The sequence below is a fragment of the Lineus longissimus genome, chromosome 6, assembly GCF_910592395.1.
Source record: "Lineus longissimus chromosome 6, tnLinLong1.2, whole genome shotgun sequence".
Classification (NCBI taxonomy): Eukaryota; Metazoa; Nemertea; class Pilidiophora; order Heteronemertea; family Lineidae; genus Lineus; species Lineus longissimus.
In genome coordinates, this window is record NC_088313.1 from 15917735 (window position 1) to 15938809 (window position 21075).

Sequence of the window (21075 nt, forward strand, 5' to 3'; positions counted from 1 at the left end):
GTAAATGTTTAAAAAAAACAAGTTTGAACATCGATACAAAAACAGTCAATTATGCTCAAATTATCTATCATTACGGTTTAGCAAATGCTGTAAATGAATAGAGCGGTCAAACGGGGAACGCCCGACCCGAAGGCAAGGTGGCAGTTCCATCAATTACCTCGCTGCGTTTGGATCAAAATTTAGTTGTTTTCATCTTGATATTACTAAAAAACAATATAAGGGGAGTTAAACTAACTTTAAGTTAGTTTAAAGTTGTCTTAATTAAGTAGACTGTTTATACAGCAATAATGATGTAAAACAGAGAGCGCATTTAGTTTTAAAACTGTTCAACACCTTTTCTTTCACACCGTTTCCTGGTCCAGTGTCAAAATTCCTTTCATAAAGAGCCAAATGCATCGTGTTCTTTTATGCATTCTGCTTCTCAACACTTACTTGTGTGCCATTAAAGGAAGTGTTACATGGGAATGAGATGGTTTTAAACCTCATCACCTCCTTCAATACCTAAATACATTTGCCATTGGTCAAAAGTTTTTCTTTGGACTAAAAGCATTGTTTTGCTTTTTCTGGCATTGTTTCGAACGAACGATTGGTTAATGGTCTCCTCGCGTGAGATAATTAGGCTTCAAATAGCCATGCTGTCCACGAACCCGTGACGACTCTAAATTGACTAGCAATTAACATGGAATTAACACTGCCACACGTTTATTGCTGGAAATTTGCACATCGACTGGTTAGCAACGATAACGGCGTTAACAGCGCGAGACTGATTATTCTGGCGAGAACACGAGAAGTCGTCTGCTGACTGTTGTGTGAGACTTGAGATAGGAATGAGATGAGGCCATTGGTCGACCATGGACCGAATGTTTGCAGCGTTACGAAACTGACACTCAATGTAGATACCGGAATCTCACGCTATCAAGCATTAGACATCTCGTGAGGTGCGAGATGACAGAGTCGGAAAGAAAGACAGGAAGTTCACCACTTTCCTCAAGGAAGATTGACCGATGGACTGGTGTAACTTTTTTGAGTGTTTACGGTTCTGGGCGTTTCCCCTAATTGTCTGGGAAACGCTGAAAACCAAATTGACGAAGAAAGAATCTCGCCAAATTTCTATTTCCTCTTTCAAAATGACGGTAACAGTAACATACATTTTGGAATGTAAATTAAACTGTTTTTGAAGAGCTTGCACTCAACATCTCCCAAGAGAGCTCGTGTCGCGCGATGGGCGTTTCTTGTTTGGGTGATATATTGAACTGTGGCTCCAAAAACGGAGTGAAACAGAAAACATTAAAAATTGTTAAGGGATTAAAATGCACATAATTCATACCCAAACAAGCCCAACCACCCTTGAAAGAAAACCCCTTAAGGTGAAGAGGGAGCGTTGGTCCAATCTTTGCTTAATATTAATACGATGGAAAACACTTCTAATTAGTTTGGTCCTTAGGGTGAGGACAGACGGTGACCATCTTTGCCTCTCCCCAGGGAGAGTAAAACAACAACGAAAATCACCCAGGACACAACAGATTAATTAATTCACGAAAATGGTCGAAAATTACCCTAATTTCAACTTGATTGTTCTTATTTAAAAGCGCATTGGTTTGCTATTGCTTTGGAGTGGAGTATTGTTGTCCTGGCGTCTCCTGCGGTTGTTCAGCGTCCGCCGATGCGTTCATTGCAGTCAACGAGCATATAATTAAACCTTAAACACTGGCTTCTCCTTCTTTGCCGCTCAGTCTGATGAGCAACCCCCAGGCCATCATCGGGCAGCGAAACAAGTTTGTAAGGAAGCGCATCAATTCGTCTCCGCCGCTGTCACTGTGAACATTTCGCTCTTTGTCCGTTTCTATTTGTTCCACTTAGAAAGTCTAAGCCAAATTATAGGGGCGATGACAACTTCATAAATATCATGAGATATGAAGCATAGATTTATTGGAGCACATTTAAGGGTTTGTCTTGTTCGAAGGCTTGGGTGAAGGAGGTTGCCTTTCCCACGCCAGGGTAACGGCAACCTAATACCAATCGATTATTTCGAAGGTCCTTAAGTCTTCAGTGTTCTGGATGATCTTGTCAATTGTGACAGCTTTGCTTTTGGTGATATTGTTTGCAGATTATTTCACCTTCACTTCGATTTCAACTGATACACTTTCAAAAACCGATTGCTTTGTGCGCTTTCTAGCATCTCACCCGGGCAACAATATCACCCGTTTTTTCACCAGCATTTTGCTTTTTTCTGCACGAAGTACGAACGTGATTGGCAATATGGTCACAAATAAAGAAGCGATTTAGGTAGTGACATAGTGGTTCATTTTGGGAGGAGAAATGACGGCGAATACAGTCAGTTTTTTGTATTCTGGGATCCTTTTTTGGTGTTGCTAGACATTTTCAAATTTCAATGATGATTAAGCACTTCCCTAATATTTCACTTTCATTCCACCGCATACCTGGGACCCCTTGCCGTCAACCGCAGGTAACGTTCTGTGTGTCTCCATCGTACCATTTACACACCATCATGGTGACAGTTGCATTACTTCCACTCGAGTAAATGTATTCATACGCGGTCAGACCACGTCACTCGGGTCGTTTCCCCCTTTCGTGTGGGCGCCTATCCACGTCGATCGCCGTCCACAAAAGATAATATTTTTCATGTAAAAACAGGTTGCGCCAAGACGCCGCCGTCTTCGGAATTTAATCATTTGCAATTTGCACCTTCGAGTTGACCGCACTAATTCGATTTTGATTTCAAGTGTTTGAAGTCAACGCGGCTGTTCTCAAGGACTCTAGGTTCGAGCTATCCTTTTCTTGCCCGACAAGACGATGAGACACATTGTCACCGGTGGTACACCATATGCTCTTGCCGCTAACCCAGCATGTTGTGACCCGGTCTCTGAGGCCATTCACCGAGGTGGCAGCGATAGCCATCCTTCGGTTTTCTACAGCGTAACAGTGAAGGAATCACTGAAACACCAATAACTTGGCAACACTAAATCCGGGGCTAAATAATGGGGGCTGCGATTCGACTTCGGATGGCTGTAAATATTTGTCCAGGTACGATGAAGAAATAAATGTCTTTGAAGATGAACTGCAAGCATTTCAATCTGCCATTGGTTGACAGAGTTGCATGATCGCACATGACTTAAGTGATGCGCAGAATTCAGTAATCCATCTACTAATGAGGTCGATGCACAGTATACATGTACATTAGTTTCGAAGCACTTCACAAGTTGAGATTCACACTGTGGCGAAAACATGAACATCGTCGTAAACGCCAAATTTGCAACCATGCAATACTTATGAATCGACAACAATTTTGTGAAATTTTCACCTATCTAAGAAAAGGATTATTGGGACAATATTGAGCAGTAAACCTTCAAAGATCGTAAAAGGGTTTATATTGAGCAGTAAATTGCTTCACATGGATATCAAAAGGATTGTGGCTTTTCTCTGTTTGGGGTTTACGACCGAATAATATAGTCAATGTTTATCAGTCAACTCTATCAAGGAGATCTCTTCAACACGATTCGTATATATTTATCTATTTATTACTCGTCATTAATTTGCTAAATTTGTTAATGTATTCAAATTATGAGTGAAAACACGGCGAAGTAATGCCCGCGGTCGACCGCGGAAGGACACAAGAAAGCCAACTTGGTGAACCTTCTCAATTCCCTTTATTCTTGTCATAATAGAGACCATGCATTATTTTTTCCCACTTTCATATTTCCTAACACCGATATACATGTACTCTTTGTAAACGTTTTTTTCTTCCTTTTTTCCTTCCATGTCAGTATTTTTTAATGGTTAATACATTTCTGTATGCAAACATGAAAATGATGGTCGAATGAATGCATGCATTTAGAATTTACAATGTACTTTAATTTTCACGTATGCTCAGCCGTAAGATTCGACCGCCCCATCTCAGTATGCCTGATCCAGCGGCCCGTTTGGCGCCGGGAACCTCAAGAGTATCGTTTTGATAACTAGACTAAAAACGCCATTTGGCAGCGGGGGTCGTATTGTTGGTCGCTTTGTCAGTGGGAACAGACCTGTGTCAGAACACCCCGAGGCAACACAGCAGAGTTGACTCCAGAAACTCACGATAAATACAACCATTCATGGGCATTGACATCACAAATTCTCTCGATTGGCGATTTTTCATCGGTGTTTGGGCGGTCCTGTCTTTGATTTGCCGGGGACTGGCGCCTCTTGCGGGTCCAGTCCGGTCTGCCCTTTCTCCGGCCTGACAACTTTCGGCGTACAGCATTCCAGCCCAGTTAATCGACGCCTGCCCCACCTGTAATTGCTAAACCATGAAAGACCGTGCCCGCAGCAAATAACCTTTATTATCCGTCTGAATAAATTTTTATGAGCTCATTGAAATAATGTTTTGACTAAACTAATCTTTTGTTGTTCGACCTCCTCCCCAAGGAATCACTCGCCCTCGGACTATCGTGTTATTGACTGCATTGAGCCGGCCGCTCATCTCGACCAATACCAAGCGCCGTTAGTCAATTACGGGTGTCGATGCCAGCCGCCTAAGGATACAATAAACTTTAAGTGGCTAATGTCTACAAATAAGAAATTTACCGAGCATTACTATCTATTTAGCGTTAGCCAATTAGGTGGCGACCCCACTGTGACGTCACTTCCAGAGAACGTCGGGAAATCCCATTTTAATCTAATGTATCCAAATTGTCGTCTCAAATTAGCGGAATCGTCCGAGGCGCGAATCATTCTTGCCGGAGTATATTAGCTTGAGCGCGTGTTCTAAGTTCACAAAAGGACTCCTGAGACGAGGAAGAGAGTGCAGCAGCGTTGATTACCTGCTGTTGGGATGGTGCCTGCGTCTTCATGTATACAGACCAGTAGTTCTTCAGCGTTTACAAGACCAGGCACGATGAATTCGCCAACGCAAGAAACCAACTCCAACAACAAGTCAACGGGTGAGAATAAACAGAAATCTCCAAAGGAAAAGTTAGGACTTTCGTTCAGTGTCGATTCTATAATCGCGGACTGTAAAAGATCAACAGACGACTCGAGTTGCTCAACAACATCAACAAAAAACACGGACGCCGTCGTCTCGTCTACGACGTCTCCGCTAAAGACTTCTACCTCGTTCAGTGTCGATGGAATACTCAGTAAAACTTCACCAATTCCTTCAACAAAAATTGTGACAGACGTTCCGACGGGTCCTGCCTGTTCGCCGTTTGCGGCACTAAGTCAGGACGCCAAATGGGCGCAGACAATGGCCAGTTTTCCATGGTTATCAGCAGCAGCAAATTTATCTCCACCTCCAAGTAAGTATCACGTAATCATTGCTTTCTTTGGCAGAAAAGTCAAGCTTTGCTAGCTTTGCAAAGTGTAGCATGACATAATATGTCACCACGTTTGCAATGAGTGGACCAGCAGGGGAACAGCCATTGCAAGACAAGATATCATCATCTCCTCGGTATATGATACACGAGAATTTGATACATGGTATCACCAATGTTTTCGTTGGGATGGTATCAATTTATCAATTAATGAATTGTGGCTATCATTGTGCTTTTTGAATTTCGATAGGTTAAAACGTATGCCAAGCACCGGGGCCAAGCATTGCATATTGGGACTATAAGAAGAATTAAACGTATCTTTATGAAATGTTTCAGTGGCGGTTCTTTCTCTACCCTGTTTCGATTTATTGCTTAATCTGGCTGTCGGAGATATTTCTCAGAAATATCAAGGGCAACAACAGTTCGATTCATCGTCTAGTTTTAAAAAATACTTATTCCAGGATTTGATATGTTAAAAAACCTTTAAATTATTGTTATTACCATTAAAAAAACTATCATAAAATAGGGGTTTCTGCAAAAAAAACATCATTTAAGTTATAGACATGGATCCAAGCATGCTGATGATAGAATAATCGTGAGTCTTTCATGTTCACATTTGATTCTTTGTATATCAATTCTTGTGGTGTAAAGGTGACATTTTATATCTAAAACGCTCGCAGCATCAGACAAGTTGGTTACAGTAAACTCACGAAATTACTCACATTTTGACAGATGTCGCCGACTGAATCATCTCGTGATAAGCGTTTTTATCCCAAACACACCAATCGAGTTATCTCCATGGAGTGTTTGGTATCCCAACACCAATAGCAAGACTCCTTCAACCCAAGTGCCTACTCTTTTAAAGAGATTACAAGGTGCTCAAAGTGGACCCAGAGTTTACATTTGCTTTTATTGTTTGTATCAACAGTTATTCGTCTAATTTCATGTTCTTATACTGCTACCGGAGTCGAAACACTTTCTGAAACGTACTCAAAGTAGCTGGAAAGTTTTACATCTTGATTTTTTTGTATGATAATTCACCATTTAACTTGCATCGAACATTATATGATTAAATAACTCAAAACTTCTACCAGCTTTCACATATCACACTATATAATTATTATCAATATCAAGCAGAGATTCATCTCACAGCACCGGTATATAATTATTTTCAACATCACGTAGTGTTTCATCTTGCCTTATATAATTATTATCAACATCAAGCAGGGTTTCATCCTGCCTTAGATAATTATTTTCAACATCAAACAGGTTCTTATCTTGCCTATAAAATACTTATTTTCAACATTGCTTTACATAATTATTTTCGACAAGTCTGCCGAATATCAACGGACACGGCTGCAGACATAACACTTGAAAATTGCAGGACAGTTCATTACATCTTCTTCTCTTTCTTTAGATATCAAATGACAGCTTTGATTATTTATTTTTTTCAATCTAACTGTTCTATATTCCACAGCAGAGGTCAAAAGATCATGAAAATTTTCCTATATGAAAAACTTAGGAAAGTTGGCAATTAAACTCTTCTGTAAAAAATAGGAAAAGTCGGTAAAATAAACACCTCTTTATTGAAAACTTGGTAAAATAAACTCTTCCATTTTTAAACTAAGGTGGGCAAATCAAATTCATCTGTGATTAAAATTAAGAAGAGTTGGCAAAATAAATAATGTACATGTAATAAAATAAACTCTTCCGTATTGAAGGAAAACTAAGAAAGGTTTGTAAATTAAACTCACTGTATCTTTTAAGATAACAAAATGAGAAAAGATGGCGACATTACATTTAATGTTTAATTTTCTGTACGTTTCGGGTGCAGTGAATGGTAATGGGAATCATAAAGTTGGAAAATTATTCAATAACAAGCAAACAAAACTGAAGAAGTTGGAATGAGATGTAAGATACCGGCTCACGAGCTGCTAATAGGATAATGATCGAATAATTAGATAAGCAGCCAGAAATCAATCAAGAAAACACTGATAAGCCACTAATTAAATAGTCTCATTATCATCAAGTGATTGTCCCTTTCTCTGGTGACTAACTCGGACGTTTATTGTCGGCTGAGTAATCCCCACTGACTCCGCGCGCAGGAAACTCTGATATTATCTAGTTTTATTCAGTTTGTTGATTAGCATTAGAATAAATACACTGGCAGTCAGGAAATTGGGATGATATCGGGACTGGTTAACTAAAGCACTTTTGCTTTTATTGAGGTGCTTCTTGATCAAAATACTCAAGGGAGATTTATTCACTGACACTGCACTCTTTCAATTACTTTTTCAAATGAGCGGTGTGTAAGATCATACTGAGATTACTTCATGGGCTTTTGTATCAATAATATCATAAAATAGATGTAGTACATCGATTCCAATCAAATAACCATTTTTAACTAGATTTTGATGACTAGTGACCTGTCCTGATATCTCCCCTGCACTCATACTGCGTGTATTTACATGTGAATACGTCATGCATGATAGAGTTTTCGGTTTGGTGATGGATAATGCAGGACAGTGTGACAGTGTGACCGAGACCACTAAACGTTCCCATTCATGCTTACAGATATGTAAACATGTAAATGGCATTGAGTCTAATATCAAATTCGTTATGCTGGTATGTGATCTACATGACTTCAAAATTATGATTCAATATATTGATATAACCCTAGTTTCGTGTATTTTTGCTACACGTATACATTGGTGTACGCATCATGTTTGGTCAATTTTTTCTATCAGACTGTATCCATTAATACCAAATACATGTATGTATTCATGAATATAAACGGCATAATTATGCCTTTGTCCATTTTTTCCGATGAAGGATAACAATTATTGATTTAACTCACCTCTTTCCAAAAGTTGGCCGGGATTCGTTCCAAAATAAGGAGCCATGTGGTTGGCTTACTCACTATGACTGTACCGCTGATGGAGAATTTGGGTCTTCTGATTGGACAATCGATCCAAAATCGGAGAGAATTTTGTTCTCGGGCGGCTCGTGGACTTTTTTTCTGAAGTGATTTTCCCATCGTTCTGGCCAAGGTACTAATGTATCAAAAGATAGTTGTGTTGCACAACAATGCTGAAGAAACGGCCGCACAAGGTCGTGTAACATTACTAGTGGTGACACCATTACAATTAAATGACAAGAGGTCAGCTAATTACCTTCGGCCAAACCTATCTAAAAAACTTTTTGAATACATACAATGTACTTAGATTACACTCGAGGATTCTTACTATGCTTTCCAGCAGAACGCTGTTCCGTACTCGATAGTACTGATAAAACCACTGGTCAACATGCCTAGTTTTGATAAGGTAAATTGGCTATAAACATATATTACTCTCTTAGAGAAGTGTAATGCTACTTTACAAGTATTTTGACAATATATCGTGTGAAAACTGTACTGACACGTACCGTACTTGGCCTATTGTCGAACACCTCATTGAATAAGTTCGTCATTTTGGAATAATTTTGACAAAATAAGTAGTTGTAACACAAAAAAAGTTTTACCTGCTTAGGTTAATCGGAACTTTAAGCATTTTCACTCGAAAGTCAAGAAACATTCATCCCTAATACATTCAGGTTGCCGCCAAAATTTATATTGTTGTTGTCGGAGATTAGATCAGCCATTTTTTGTCGAGATCTGGAAGTAAGACAAGAACTTGTCTCCAAGTTTAATCACCATAGATACCAACAAAACCTCCTCGCAGTTAATTCCCCTCCTCCAGAGACCTCTGAACAAAACACAAAACAGACAAACGCGTTTACGTTGTGAAAACTTTGAAATCAAACTCGCTAATTACTTCAGTTTATGTCACTCTGTTTTTCCACGAGGAACAATTAACTGTTAAAATATTAATGTGGTGTTAAGGATAGACTGGAGACAAGCCACAGCTGAGTTAGTTTAACCTGTGACCGAAGCTAATTCGTGTTAGACGCACGGGGATTGAGAATGGCGCTCTCAGCTTCTTCTGGCGACTTGGGGATCACCTGTCAACAGGCATATGGCGGTGAGGCTGCATTAAAGATGGTTTCTTACAAGATTGATGCTTTGATAAGGTTACTCGGCTTCAAAATGATCTCACCTGATTACCATGGCTACTTCGTATTGATGCTCAAGCAATCTTTTAAAAACTCAATTTTTACTGCATCTGAATGCGTCGATCATCATACGAGTCGTTGCTTGAGTTTATTTGTGAAAATTGCATGTACTCACACAATTTTGTGTTGGATAATTTCGGGAATATAAAAATAAATAACGAAGATTGAGGATAAACGAATTTGAAAAAAAATCAAACTACTGATTTTTCTTAACAATAAATTACCTCACGAAGTTGACTTATCAGCGTTGTGTAAAACATAGGAGAAGCCGTTTGCGTTTAAGCGTTCCTCTCCTCTTTGCGTAACCTGTAACTGCAGACGCTTGTTGCTCTTGGCTAGATAGTCACGATAACTGCCCCATAATCCGCATGCTCAACATTTTCGGCGGCCCCGCCAGAGACAGTACGGAGCTTGGAATGTTGAAGAATATTCCGCGAAAAAATACTACATGTAGTTCGCGTACGATACTATTAGTCAAATGAAATGATGATCTCGACTGGGGAGATAAGTGAAGAATATTGCTTATAAATTATTCTAACCAAACGCCAACAACTTAACTAAAGTCAAGAAAAGATAGAGATCTATTAAAGAAGACTGAAAATACATCGTAACATGATGTACATCTATCGGCGGCAGACCTGTAACAACAGTGATTGTAACCTCCGATGTTATTGTTTTCTGCTACTCTCTCTAACTAGTCTGTTATTTGACTAATATTCGATGATAACATCAATGTTGTCTGTAAGGAGGACTTAATATAAATCAATCCAGTCTCGCAGCCATCGCGCCAAACCACATTGGATACTCCAAGCAGCGCATTCTTACAACTCTAGGTGTTTTTTTCTCAACGAAAAGGTGATTTAAATGTTATGATAATTAATTAGAACCATTACAGTTGGATCCTACCATTGACCCATGATCCTCAAGTTGAAATCTTATCAGGCAAATTAAAGTTCTGTCGTCGAGTTGGCTACATTCCGCTCGGTATAGTGTGTTACGAATTTATTTTTCCAAATCTTGGACAGAATATTTAGATCCCATCTGCTTGTCCCCCCCCCCCCCCTTATTCAAATAGTCCTCACTGACAAAGTGCACTTTCGTGGGCTGCAAACATGACCGACAGCAACCGTTAGGTACAACATGTAGTATAGGTCACAACAGATACCTTGGTGAGCATGGGTTCGAATCCGTTTTCCTAGCATGCACACAATCACAGAGCGCCGCTAACTTTGGTCAAAAGTTAATGAAGATCCCAAGCATTGGGAAGCTTCAGATCAGAGTTTGCATTCCGAAGTCAATTTAGCACGAAATTAGGCCGTCCAAGTAATGAAAAGCTGGCGTGATGTTCAGTACGGAACATTGCGCCAGAGTGGCGTCTTAGGATAATGTCAACATGAACTAGACCGGCAAGTTCACCATTGATGGATGAAGCCTTGGGAAGTGTTAGCCGTTTTGCATGCAATGAAATAGAAAAAGGCCTACGCGGCTATTAAGTTCAAGAACCATAAATTAGGCGCCGGATATTGTATCTTAAATGACGCCAAACAATTATTTTTGATAGTTACAATTACGATGTGTCAAACGATGAAATTTCCTTATTGATATACAAGATGTTATCTGTACATGACCAAGTTATGTTGTGTGAAACATATTATGGTAAACTTTTCAAGATTTTTTAGAAAGCACTTCAAAAACATGGTTTTACATTTGATAATAGTACAGAATAGTCCCACACAAGCGAGCGATTAAATCGCTGCGAACCTGCGATAACCGGTTTTATCCCACAGACGAGAGATGGCAGAAGACAATAAAACCTCAAATATAAAAATACAAGTGCATTTGGTACATTTTATTGGCGTTCTGCTGATGAGATGTTGAACAAAACACCAATAAAACCTCATCTAGCACAAGCAATTACTCGAGTGAAATATAAGTTTTCAGTATCGAAGTATCAGATGAACCCATTCCGATAAAAAGTGATAAACTTCTCATTAGTTATGATAAAGAAAAAGTGCGGCAGACGAACGTGGCGCGGGTTGTCTTGCTATGGTCGGTGCCAAGATAAGTTGTTTCTGTTCGTTCTGTCAGCAGTGTTCTCTGCTAGTTCTGTACATATATAGCAGAAATAGTTATTAATCGCTGTCCACATAAGTTTTGATGGAGGCCAACACGACAGTTGCTTCATCAAGACTAAATTTCAGCTGTGATTTCACTGAACAATGCGATTGTAAGACAATCGCCATCTTTATGGTGAACATTTGTGGACAAGGACCATTCTTGTCAGTGATGTGAGTGAAGAACATATGTCTTTGACATGGGGCTAAAACAGAATTAATACTTTTTTGCAGTAATCGACCATTCTGTATTTTTTAAAACGCCTCTGCTGATTTTTTATTGGCGGAACTGGAACATTCGAATATGCAAACAGGATGCCCTTCATTTGGCTACTATTCGGGGCTATACATGTATGGTATGACAGCAATTTGTAGATAACCTTTGGCGGAAACATGTTGTTCCCTGCAAAATGAAACAACCTATAACTGTAAGACGCCATCGTGTATTTACAACATACCTTTGCGTGGCGACGAGCGCACTGCCGAGGCGCAAACCGTGGCACCAGCCGTGATCCAATACTGTAGCATCCAAACTAACCAATTGCCAATGTTGATAGCGGCCGTCTAGGGTTGCTGAGAGTTTGTTTTACGGCGTGAGGTGATGACGGAGCGATGACAGTGGGGGAGTTCGCCAGCGGAGATCCGTCTTCGTCTTGTTATGAATTTGTCATCGCGTGGTCCCCGTATACGCGCGGGGATTCACGGGATATTGATGAGAAAAACAAATAGCCTCGCGCTTTTTTTGCATGAGGATGACAGATATAAGTATAATATGAGAGTGTGTGCATCGGTGTGCAAAAAAAATGAAACGGCGACGCGGATGTCCAAAAGAACAAATGCTGGTATTAACCTCGGCTGGGCAATAAATGTTCCGAAAGGAGATAGAACCCTGAAGTGGTGGATTACAAATAAGCACGCCGGAGTCGGAGGAATTGATTTTTTGATTGGACAATACCACCGGAACTAACATCAAATCCTGATTTCGCCTCTTTACAAGAAAGGGAGAAATGGGAAACCTACTTTCGGTTACATGTAGCTAAAATGGCAGACGTACACGACCATTACAAACCTCCACTCGAGGTTGTAATTTTCTTGACCTTTCTCGGCTCAGGTCTCCTCCGGGGGTTTCCTGCAATCTTGATAGAACCAATCCCAACGAACATGCCGAATCAATGTTGTGATTCCCAAAATCATGTTGTTTACAGATGGCCAGCCAATCAGCACATCTGAGAATAGTGTCTGCGGACTACTAGAAGCCTTAAAGCAGATGATCATGGGGATATCCAATGCAAACACTGATCACTTTAACCATGCAAACATTTTGGTTTCCGATCCCATCGCCCCAGAGTTCAGCTCACCTGAAGGCGATGCTGTCGCCAGTAAACAACCGTCTGCAGACCAAGGCGGTCGCCAGTCAGACGGTATCGTGTCTGACGATATGTTCCGGTGGAGATAAATGGCATCAAAGATGCACTAACTTGCAGTCATGCTTTCCGACATGGTCTCAATTACTGCGGATTGCAGAAACATTCACTAAAAATTTAACGTCAGACTAATCGTTGTTGCCGCTGTTGCTCTTCATACCCGTCTAAATTACGCAACCGTACGAGTGTTCTATATACCACATTACAAGGAAACAGCTTTCTGCTCGCAGCCTTTTTTTATTTTATTACAGGAAACAGCATGGACAGAATTTTAAGATGTTGGCTTACTTTCAGTCGGCAGAGAACTAAAAGAAGTAAGAGGCCAGCTCAAGTCGAGCCACCATGATCGCTACTTTCGGTGACTCGATGGCCTTGACCTCTGGTGACGGATATATAATGTCGATATTTTACATACTCGCGTATCTAAGATGTGAACTACAATGTTATCTCTTCTATATTTTGCAGATATCGGAAGTCCTCCCCGAATACCACACAAGTGTACGCTTAGGAAGCATAAGACAAACCGGAAACCAAGAACTCCGTTTACGACATCACAACTCCTAGCTTTAGAAAGAAAATTCAGACAAAAACAATATCTATCAATAGCCGAACGTGCAGAGTTTTCAGCATCGTTAAATCTCACAGAGACTCAAGTAAAAATATGGTTCCAAAATCGACGGGCGAAGGCGAAAAGACTTCACGAGGCAGAAATAGAAAAATTAAAAATGGCCGCCAAGCCGATGCTTCCGCCGGCATTAGGAGTGACATTTCCCGCTGCTGCTGCCCTCTATGGAAATCTTCATCGACCGCAGGTTCCAATGCAGCATTTCCTTTCTCCATACGGGTTCTACGCGGCACATCCTACGTCACATTCTAGTCTTGTGTTTCCACATTGACAGCATGTTGAACCGTGACTCTCAGTTACGATCTCTGGTCTGTGTTCCGGCAGACTGCAGATATCAGCGTGAAATCACACTGTGGCAACCGAAATCCTATAGCCAATCTGATTCGAGATTCGAAGCACGGAGCCTGGGTTCCAATGGTACAGGCTGACTTTCTCATCCCCAGTGGAGCCATTTATTTCCAAGGGTGATTTGCGCCGTTAAACAAACTGCTAAATAATTACCGGGACACAATTCAATACACTAAACGTGCAATAATGTGATAAACTATTCCCTTGGAACTTCTGAGGAAATATAAGATCGTGGGCAATGTTCCTATACGGACTACGGGCAATTAGTAGAGCAATAAGACACATTCCTCGGGGAACCGAAGCCAAGATGGCCGCCCATCTGAACTGTGAAAATAGTGCGATAGCGTCTTGTCTCGGCCAAATTACCCCTAACAAATGACACGGAAGACTGCGCGCGGGTCGCGAGGGCGATATAGATCTCGAGAACTGACAATTAAACATTTAATCAATTACAGCTCAGCGACAATTAAAGCTGTTATTGCAATTAATTGGGGGCGATTTCTTCCAGTGGCGTACAACTTGACGGCCCTCGTGAGACTGGTCCGGCGCTACCGTGGAACTGAGATAACCAGGTTTCTTTGTGCGGGCAAATTTCTTATAATTTATCTGAAGGGATTGGTATTGCTCACACGTTTTTTATCGACATATTTGTCAAAGGAGGGTAATAACAAGAAAACTGCACAAAGCAGTAACCGTAGTTTCTGAGAACATGTTATCTCCTTTTCATTGCTGCAGCCAGACCCTGGTGATTTGAGGATTTGCAAAGACGAAAATTGAATGCAAGCTTGGCAGAGCGGCGCGATAGTTATTTGAGTACCATACATACATGTAGAATGCACCATAATTCGTAAGAAACTGCTGTACCACAAACTTACATATACATTTTGTCTCGAAGAAATCAGCATACTATAGTGCGTTAATAGAACATCAAAACCGAAGAAAGGCTTGCATTTAATTTCATTTGACATTATTGACACAGGTTACAGAGTAAAGCTTATTTCCTTGTTTCATGTTATCATTAAGGCCATGATCGTTCGAAATTTGATAGTTGATAATTCTACATTATTGTTGCGAACACCGATGGAGATGTACTCCACGTGCCAATTTTCATCATGTTGGCGAGTCCGGTAACATTTCTACGGCCAGTTTTATTTCTGGTTACTTGTTTAACAGACAAGAACAATTTACACGAACGAATCATGCCTTTAAAAACTGACTAGACTGTAAACACAGTACTTAAGAAGGAAGAAAAGACTGGACGGGAGATCCTTGTTTTGTAAATATGGATTCAAATTCAATTTCTATGAAATGAATGGTGTAAAATAGTCGTTCTCGTAAACATGTATGTATAATAATAAACGTCAGAGGTTAAATAAAGATAACAGTTCATAAAATGATATCTTTCTCATATTGATTCTTTTTAGATTATAATGAAGAAACCGAAGCGATCCATCGGCTTGCTGGTGGTCACCATTATTCGGCAAACGATTTTTTGGACGAAATAGCTACATTCAAAATACGTTTCTTCTATCGCCAAGAAGAAATAACCTCGTGCTCTTCGGCGCAGCGTCCAGTTTTTCATCTTACCTGAATGTTGGTAAGACGTACATGTCGTATGAAAGAAGACGTCTTCAAAGTCATACAAGAGTCAGGGTTATTCTATGGACTATCTCAAGACAGTACAGCATTCAGGCTTGGCTTTCCCGCCGATGGAGCGGTAGTTGCCGTCTCTGAAGAAAAGGTGTAACCTTATAAGTATCATCGAAGAAAAATGTCCTATCCTTTCAAAACTTCGAAACCCTCTGGGACAATATTTACCTTCAGGTAAAGCCGGTGTAACCTTATAAGTGTCTCCGAAGAAAAATGTCCTCTCCTTTCAAAACTTCGAAACCCTCTGGTTCAATATTTACCTTCAGGTATACGGGTATAATGTTTTAGAGGCTGCAGATGAGAACAAAATGTTGCATTTATGTCTGCAATCCCCTCCCCTATCCAAAAGGCGAGAGCTTGTGATATCGCCGGGTGGAAGTATGGGTGTTAAGCTCGTCAATCCCGTTAATTAACCGGAACTTCCCAGTCTTCTGTCTGAAAACTTAAATAACATCACTCGGAATCCTACACAAGGGAATCCGAGCCAGACGAAAGTCATTTAAGTATTGTCAAAATCATTTAAAGTAGTTTTAAGTATTGTCAAGATCATTTAAAGAGTTTTGAACATCATTTGAACTCTATGAAAATTGCTCACCGGAAGAGATTGATAGTCAACCAGGATACGATTTGATCTGATTGAAATGTCATTTTCAATATTAAATTCTTGTAACAAATATATATTTCATTCCCTGGCGGAGTGAGCAATGATCGAATTAGCAAGGCTGCATCGTCTGCCCAACCTATGACTGTTTCTCTCTTTGGCGAAAACATGATCGTCCTTATCATCATGTTCAATTGATTTCATTACTTTTAAACTAAGGGTCAGCTGTTGGCGGCTGACTTCCCGATACGGTTGCCTTCACATGCCCAAGTTATCATGAAAGTGGTCGGTCCTTCTTCTGTCAGCAGATGCAGTACTCTTTCACCCGAAAAGTCTCAGCGCTCTCCCTCGTGATCCCATGACAAATTTCAACTTTTCTCATTAAAGTCAATAACATCGCCATATGAAGTTGTACAGCCCCCTCAAAAAATGAACAATGATAACACCTCGAATATACAAAATGTTCTTTTTTCATTTCACAACTGTTAATTTTTTTCACGGACGCGGCTTTTTCTAAATGCCCCTCCCACGGACGGGCTGTCAGGCCCTTGGCGCGGACGCAAGCCTTCTGTGACTTCACAACATCCGTGTGACAAGCCATCGAAAGACAACAAATAATCGCCTAGGGTCACCGTCTTATAACAAAACATCGCTTTCTGCACCAAAACATCGAAGTTAACTCATTTGAAAACTTGATATTAGTTCAGGAGACTTTGAGTTTGACCATGGACCACGTTGCGCCGGCTGTCGCAAGACCCGGTTGCGCCTTCAGCCGCGTAATATACAAAAACCATGGACAAATTTTCACAACAATTACCAAATGTTTAGCCCGCTAATCTAGAATAAATGATTTTAATGAATTTTAAATCGAAATTGTCACCTTTTGCTTCAGGCGTGGACTCCACTTACGGACTCGTAATTTTTGTTAAGGCACCATCTGTTGAGTCGCCGATACAAGACTTCTCGAGGAGTTACACGTGCTATTGGCGTCAAGATGAATGGGCCGATGATGACGCTCATTGCTCCTGATCACTCGACCGTGATAGAGCTCTAGTGTGAGAAGCTGGCTACCTTTGTTGGGCCATATTTTCAAAAATGAAAAAGGAAGGAGTGATGAAGATTAAGTAAAGTAACAAAATTATTAACAACTGTGATCACCGAAATTACTTTCCACCTGTTTTATATTTGAAAAACAGCAGTGACGTATTTAGCAGGGATGCTTTTCTAGCAAACTGATTACTATGCGCGCAAGGTTGAATTATCAATCAATCAGATAGGAGCAGATTAATTTCTAATTAACGACTCAATAAAATTGATACGATCAATCTGAATATTGAGTTTTCAGCGTTTTCCGTGGATTAGCATTCTTGACGTTTCCTCTTTGTTTGGTAACACGTCGGCGCAAGTATCTCTCTTGATTATTATAACATCACGGACAGTGACTATCATGAGAATCCTTATGAAAACTTTTGTACCTTTGCGCACCGGTGAAAGAGCATCACTTTCGACATTCAATGCATCAATTACTACAGCCCCGAAATGACAATTTTCTTCTTTCTCCGAACAACAACAATCATATATACATGTATATCAGGAATGGGATATCATTAGGAAGTTATTAAGTTATTTCCTCAGCAGATTCTCCTTTTTTATGACTTCGAGCAAGATTCGTGACGCGCATTGGAGAAAATGATTCTTGTAAGATCCGAAGCCATTTCTTATAATACTTTCGCGTTTATTAGTCATGGTACTACTTGGAAGTAAATATTATATTGTCACTGTCTCTGCACCAATACATACCGAATTCTCGAACTCAACCAATGACCTACATGTTATAATGAAATCAATATCAATTCATCTGAAATACATTGGAGCTTGAGATGTCGACGAAATTCAACTCGCATCCGGGCCCGCACGACACCCGCCAATGCCATCACTATCCCGCGCATGCGGCACGGAATAATACAGAGATCAAACTTAGCGTGCGAACAATTAATTCAAAATCTATTAGCGAAAATGTGAGAATTACATGCATCTGCAACCCGATCGGCCAATATTTGTAGCCTCTGTTGACACAACTTGAACGAGAATCAGAATGGGGCTTCCTCTTCGATGATTTAATTACGGGGATTGCCGATGGTGGCCGAACGAATCCGGAAGTGCCAATGGCACGCATTGTTCCCTGATCGTTATCCAATTTAGCACGGTTAAACACTGGTTTCATTAGTTCTCAGGCACCCTGTTGGTTTCAATCAAATTTTAATTTTCTGGCTCCGAACTCAAATCGCGTCTGAATTGAATGACGAATGATTCGTTCCTAACGGCCGTCCATAAAACAGTTGGGTGTTTTTCTCTATCCGCTTATTGCCTGACAGCGCTGTCGGCGGTGTGCGCGCCAATACCGAGGCGAAATTACACAATTTAATAAGTTAATTAATGTCTCAATCATTGAGATGAATTGTTGAGGTAGTCCCATCAGTGGGTTAGGAAACAAATTGATTACTGTTATTGCTTATAACGCCTCCGTATTAGGCGAGTTCCAGAGGAAATTGCAGATTTTCCTTTCTTTTCGCAGCAAGCGGTTTGATAATACGGGACGTCATGAAGTCTGATTGGCGTTGGATGCTGGTGAATAGAGTTGTTATTGTGTGCAGACCTTCATGTAGGTCCGTTTCATTATTTCAAAACAATCGAATTGCGGGATTAGAATTAGGAGGTGAAGTATCAAATATCAAACGTCAAAATCTAAACCGATTACAAATTTATTAAAAGACATTTTGCAATAGAATTGATTGACTTGTCTCCCGACTTTATTAACTCGGCTAGATATTTTTCATTGTATTAAACTTTAATAAAGGTTATGCAAATAAAATCATTGAATTTCTTCACTAATAGGTTAATTAGCTCACTGGTTTAGTTGACTGTGTGGTCGTGATTTTCAAGGCAGCGTTGCATGAATAGATTGTATAGTAACCGGAAGTAGACTATGACGGACATCATGGTGGGGACGGTGTAAGGCCAAACCAGTTGTAGGTTGCTTTCCTTTGTATCAAAATTTACTAAGCTTGACGATAACCGAAATCCTTTTTGTGGTACAGTATCCGGATGTAGTCATGGACATGGCCGAGACCTGTTACGTCACTGCAATCCAAAACCTCGATTCGGCTATTCTCAAATATGGAGCAAATTCTAAGCTGCCATCGACTTCCCTCTCGACTTCTAAGAACCGGACGCCTGAGCCCGCGCGCGTCTCAGGGCTGTCCGTGCATACGATGCCGCCCTTGTTATTTAATTTCTCCTAATTTCCAATAGGAAAATAATACGTCAGATGGTATCGTTACTTTTCGTCTTATCTTTGACGTCTTCAAAGCCTGACTCAATTATTATTCCTCACACCATGAATACCAACTAGGAACGGGTGTTTAATGACCGTACACCGCCTATCACAACCAATATTAATTTATCCCTTCGGAAACTGCCGCTGTCGTGTACTTATGATTGCGATTCAGCGAATAAATGAGGAGATACAGTGATAAGTGCTCGAAGGAACCCGACTTAGCAAATCATTCTTGCGAAAGTCTCCCGCGCTATCCTCAGCATCCTACGACTCGGCTGATGTGCCGGATACGGTACCCGATAAGGGTCTCGTTCGCCGAGAATTTAATTTTACTTTTCTTTTATAAACAGCCAGTCTATTATGAGTATACCGGGTGATAAGGCCCTCAATTGCCGACGTAGAGCGATAGTTTGCGCAAGCAACTTATCTGCGTTTATTTAAATAATAAATTTGTAATTTATTCCCACCAGCCAGTAGATAAGCTCGGTTGACTTAATTTCTTCTACACAGTCCTCGATCGGTTGCCATTCTACGCCATGATGTAGATTTCCTTTCCGAGGCAATTTCTTGCACGGCGTGATACGGCCTGATTGTGTGATTTCTTCGCAATTTCCTCCCCGATGAAGCGATCTCTTCTCGGCTCTAATAGCACCACGTCGGGGGCTGATTTGCAATTTTATGAGGGACCTCGGCTCCCAGTAATCTCGATTCTCTGCCAGATCAACTCTAAGAATCTATCGGTGCGAATATTGTTAAAGGAGATTTGTGACAACCCGTGCCTTAATTGCCTGGGCAACAAACTTATCTCTTGGCTGGCACTAATAAATCTCCCGCTACAGCCTCGGTATTGGTTCTTTCACAAACCGATTATTGACGTATTGAAACTAAACACCTAATATAGTAATAACCTATTCCCTCGGATAGAAATTTATAAACCTTATCAAGAATTAATTCGATAGGATGGCATATTAACGCGGTTTTATTGCAGTCACGTGTGTGGATTACCAACACAAAATGAATATTTTCGCTGGACAGATTACTAAATGATTGTCGGGATAATAAACGAAATGGCCAGCTAATAGAATATTAGTATTGATCCATTGCGGCGATGTGAGTCCAGCGACAGCGCCAGGTTTACAGGACAGCAGCATTCTGAACTTCTGCCGGACTGCGGACAAGTAACGCTGAAAAGTATTGGTACCCGATCGTCCCCCAGAAAACTTTGGCATTATCAGCAAAATGACCTCTACACCTATCTACCATTGCCTTTCTTTGCCAAATCGTAGAGTGAAATCACTTCAGTTTGCAATCTGCCTCGGCTGATCAAGTTGATATTCCCTTCAGTCTGACCCTGCAGAATATCTAGCACCAAGGAGAGTTCAACCCCCAACATCTCGAGCAAGGGATTGAGATCCACCCCTGACGTTTAGACCAATTGCTATTTCGGCACCTCAAATGTTTCCATGCTCAACTGGCGTTAAAGTAGTACCAATAACATTGTGATTGTCAAATTAGCAGCCGGCTCTAATTACTGGTATTAAAATGGATCCGATAGAA

General features: G+C 40.6%; 1 protein-coding gene across 1 annotated transcript; it reads left to right on the plus strand.

Annotated features, from left to right (window-relative positions):
- Positions 1 to 4711: 4711 nt before the first annotated feature.
- Positions 4712 to 15327, plus strand: LOC135489055 (homeobox protein MSX-1-like). The gene is made up of 2 exons (XM_064774151.1): positions 4712 to 5294; positions 13423 to 15327. Exons 1-2 carry the CDS (start codon positions 4832 to 4834, stop codon positions 13851 to 13853), a joined length of 894 nt encoding a protein of 297 aa, XP_064630221.1. The 5' UTR covers positions 4712 to 4831; the 3' UTR covers positions 13854 to 15327.
- The last annotated feature ends 5748 nt before the right edge of the window (positions 15328 to 21075 follow it).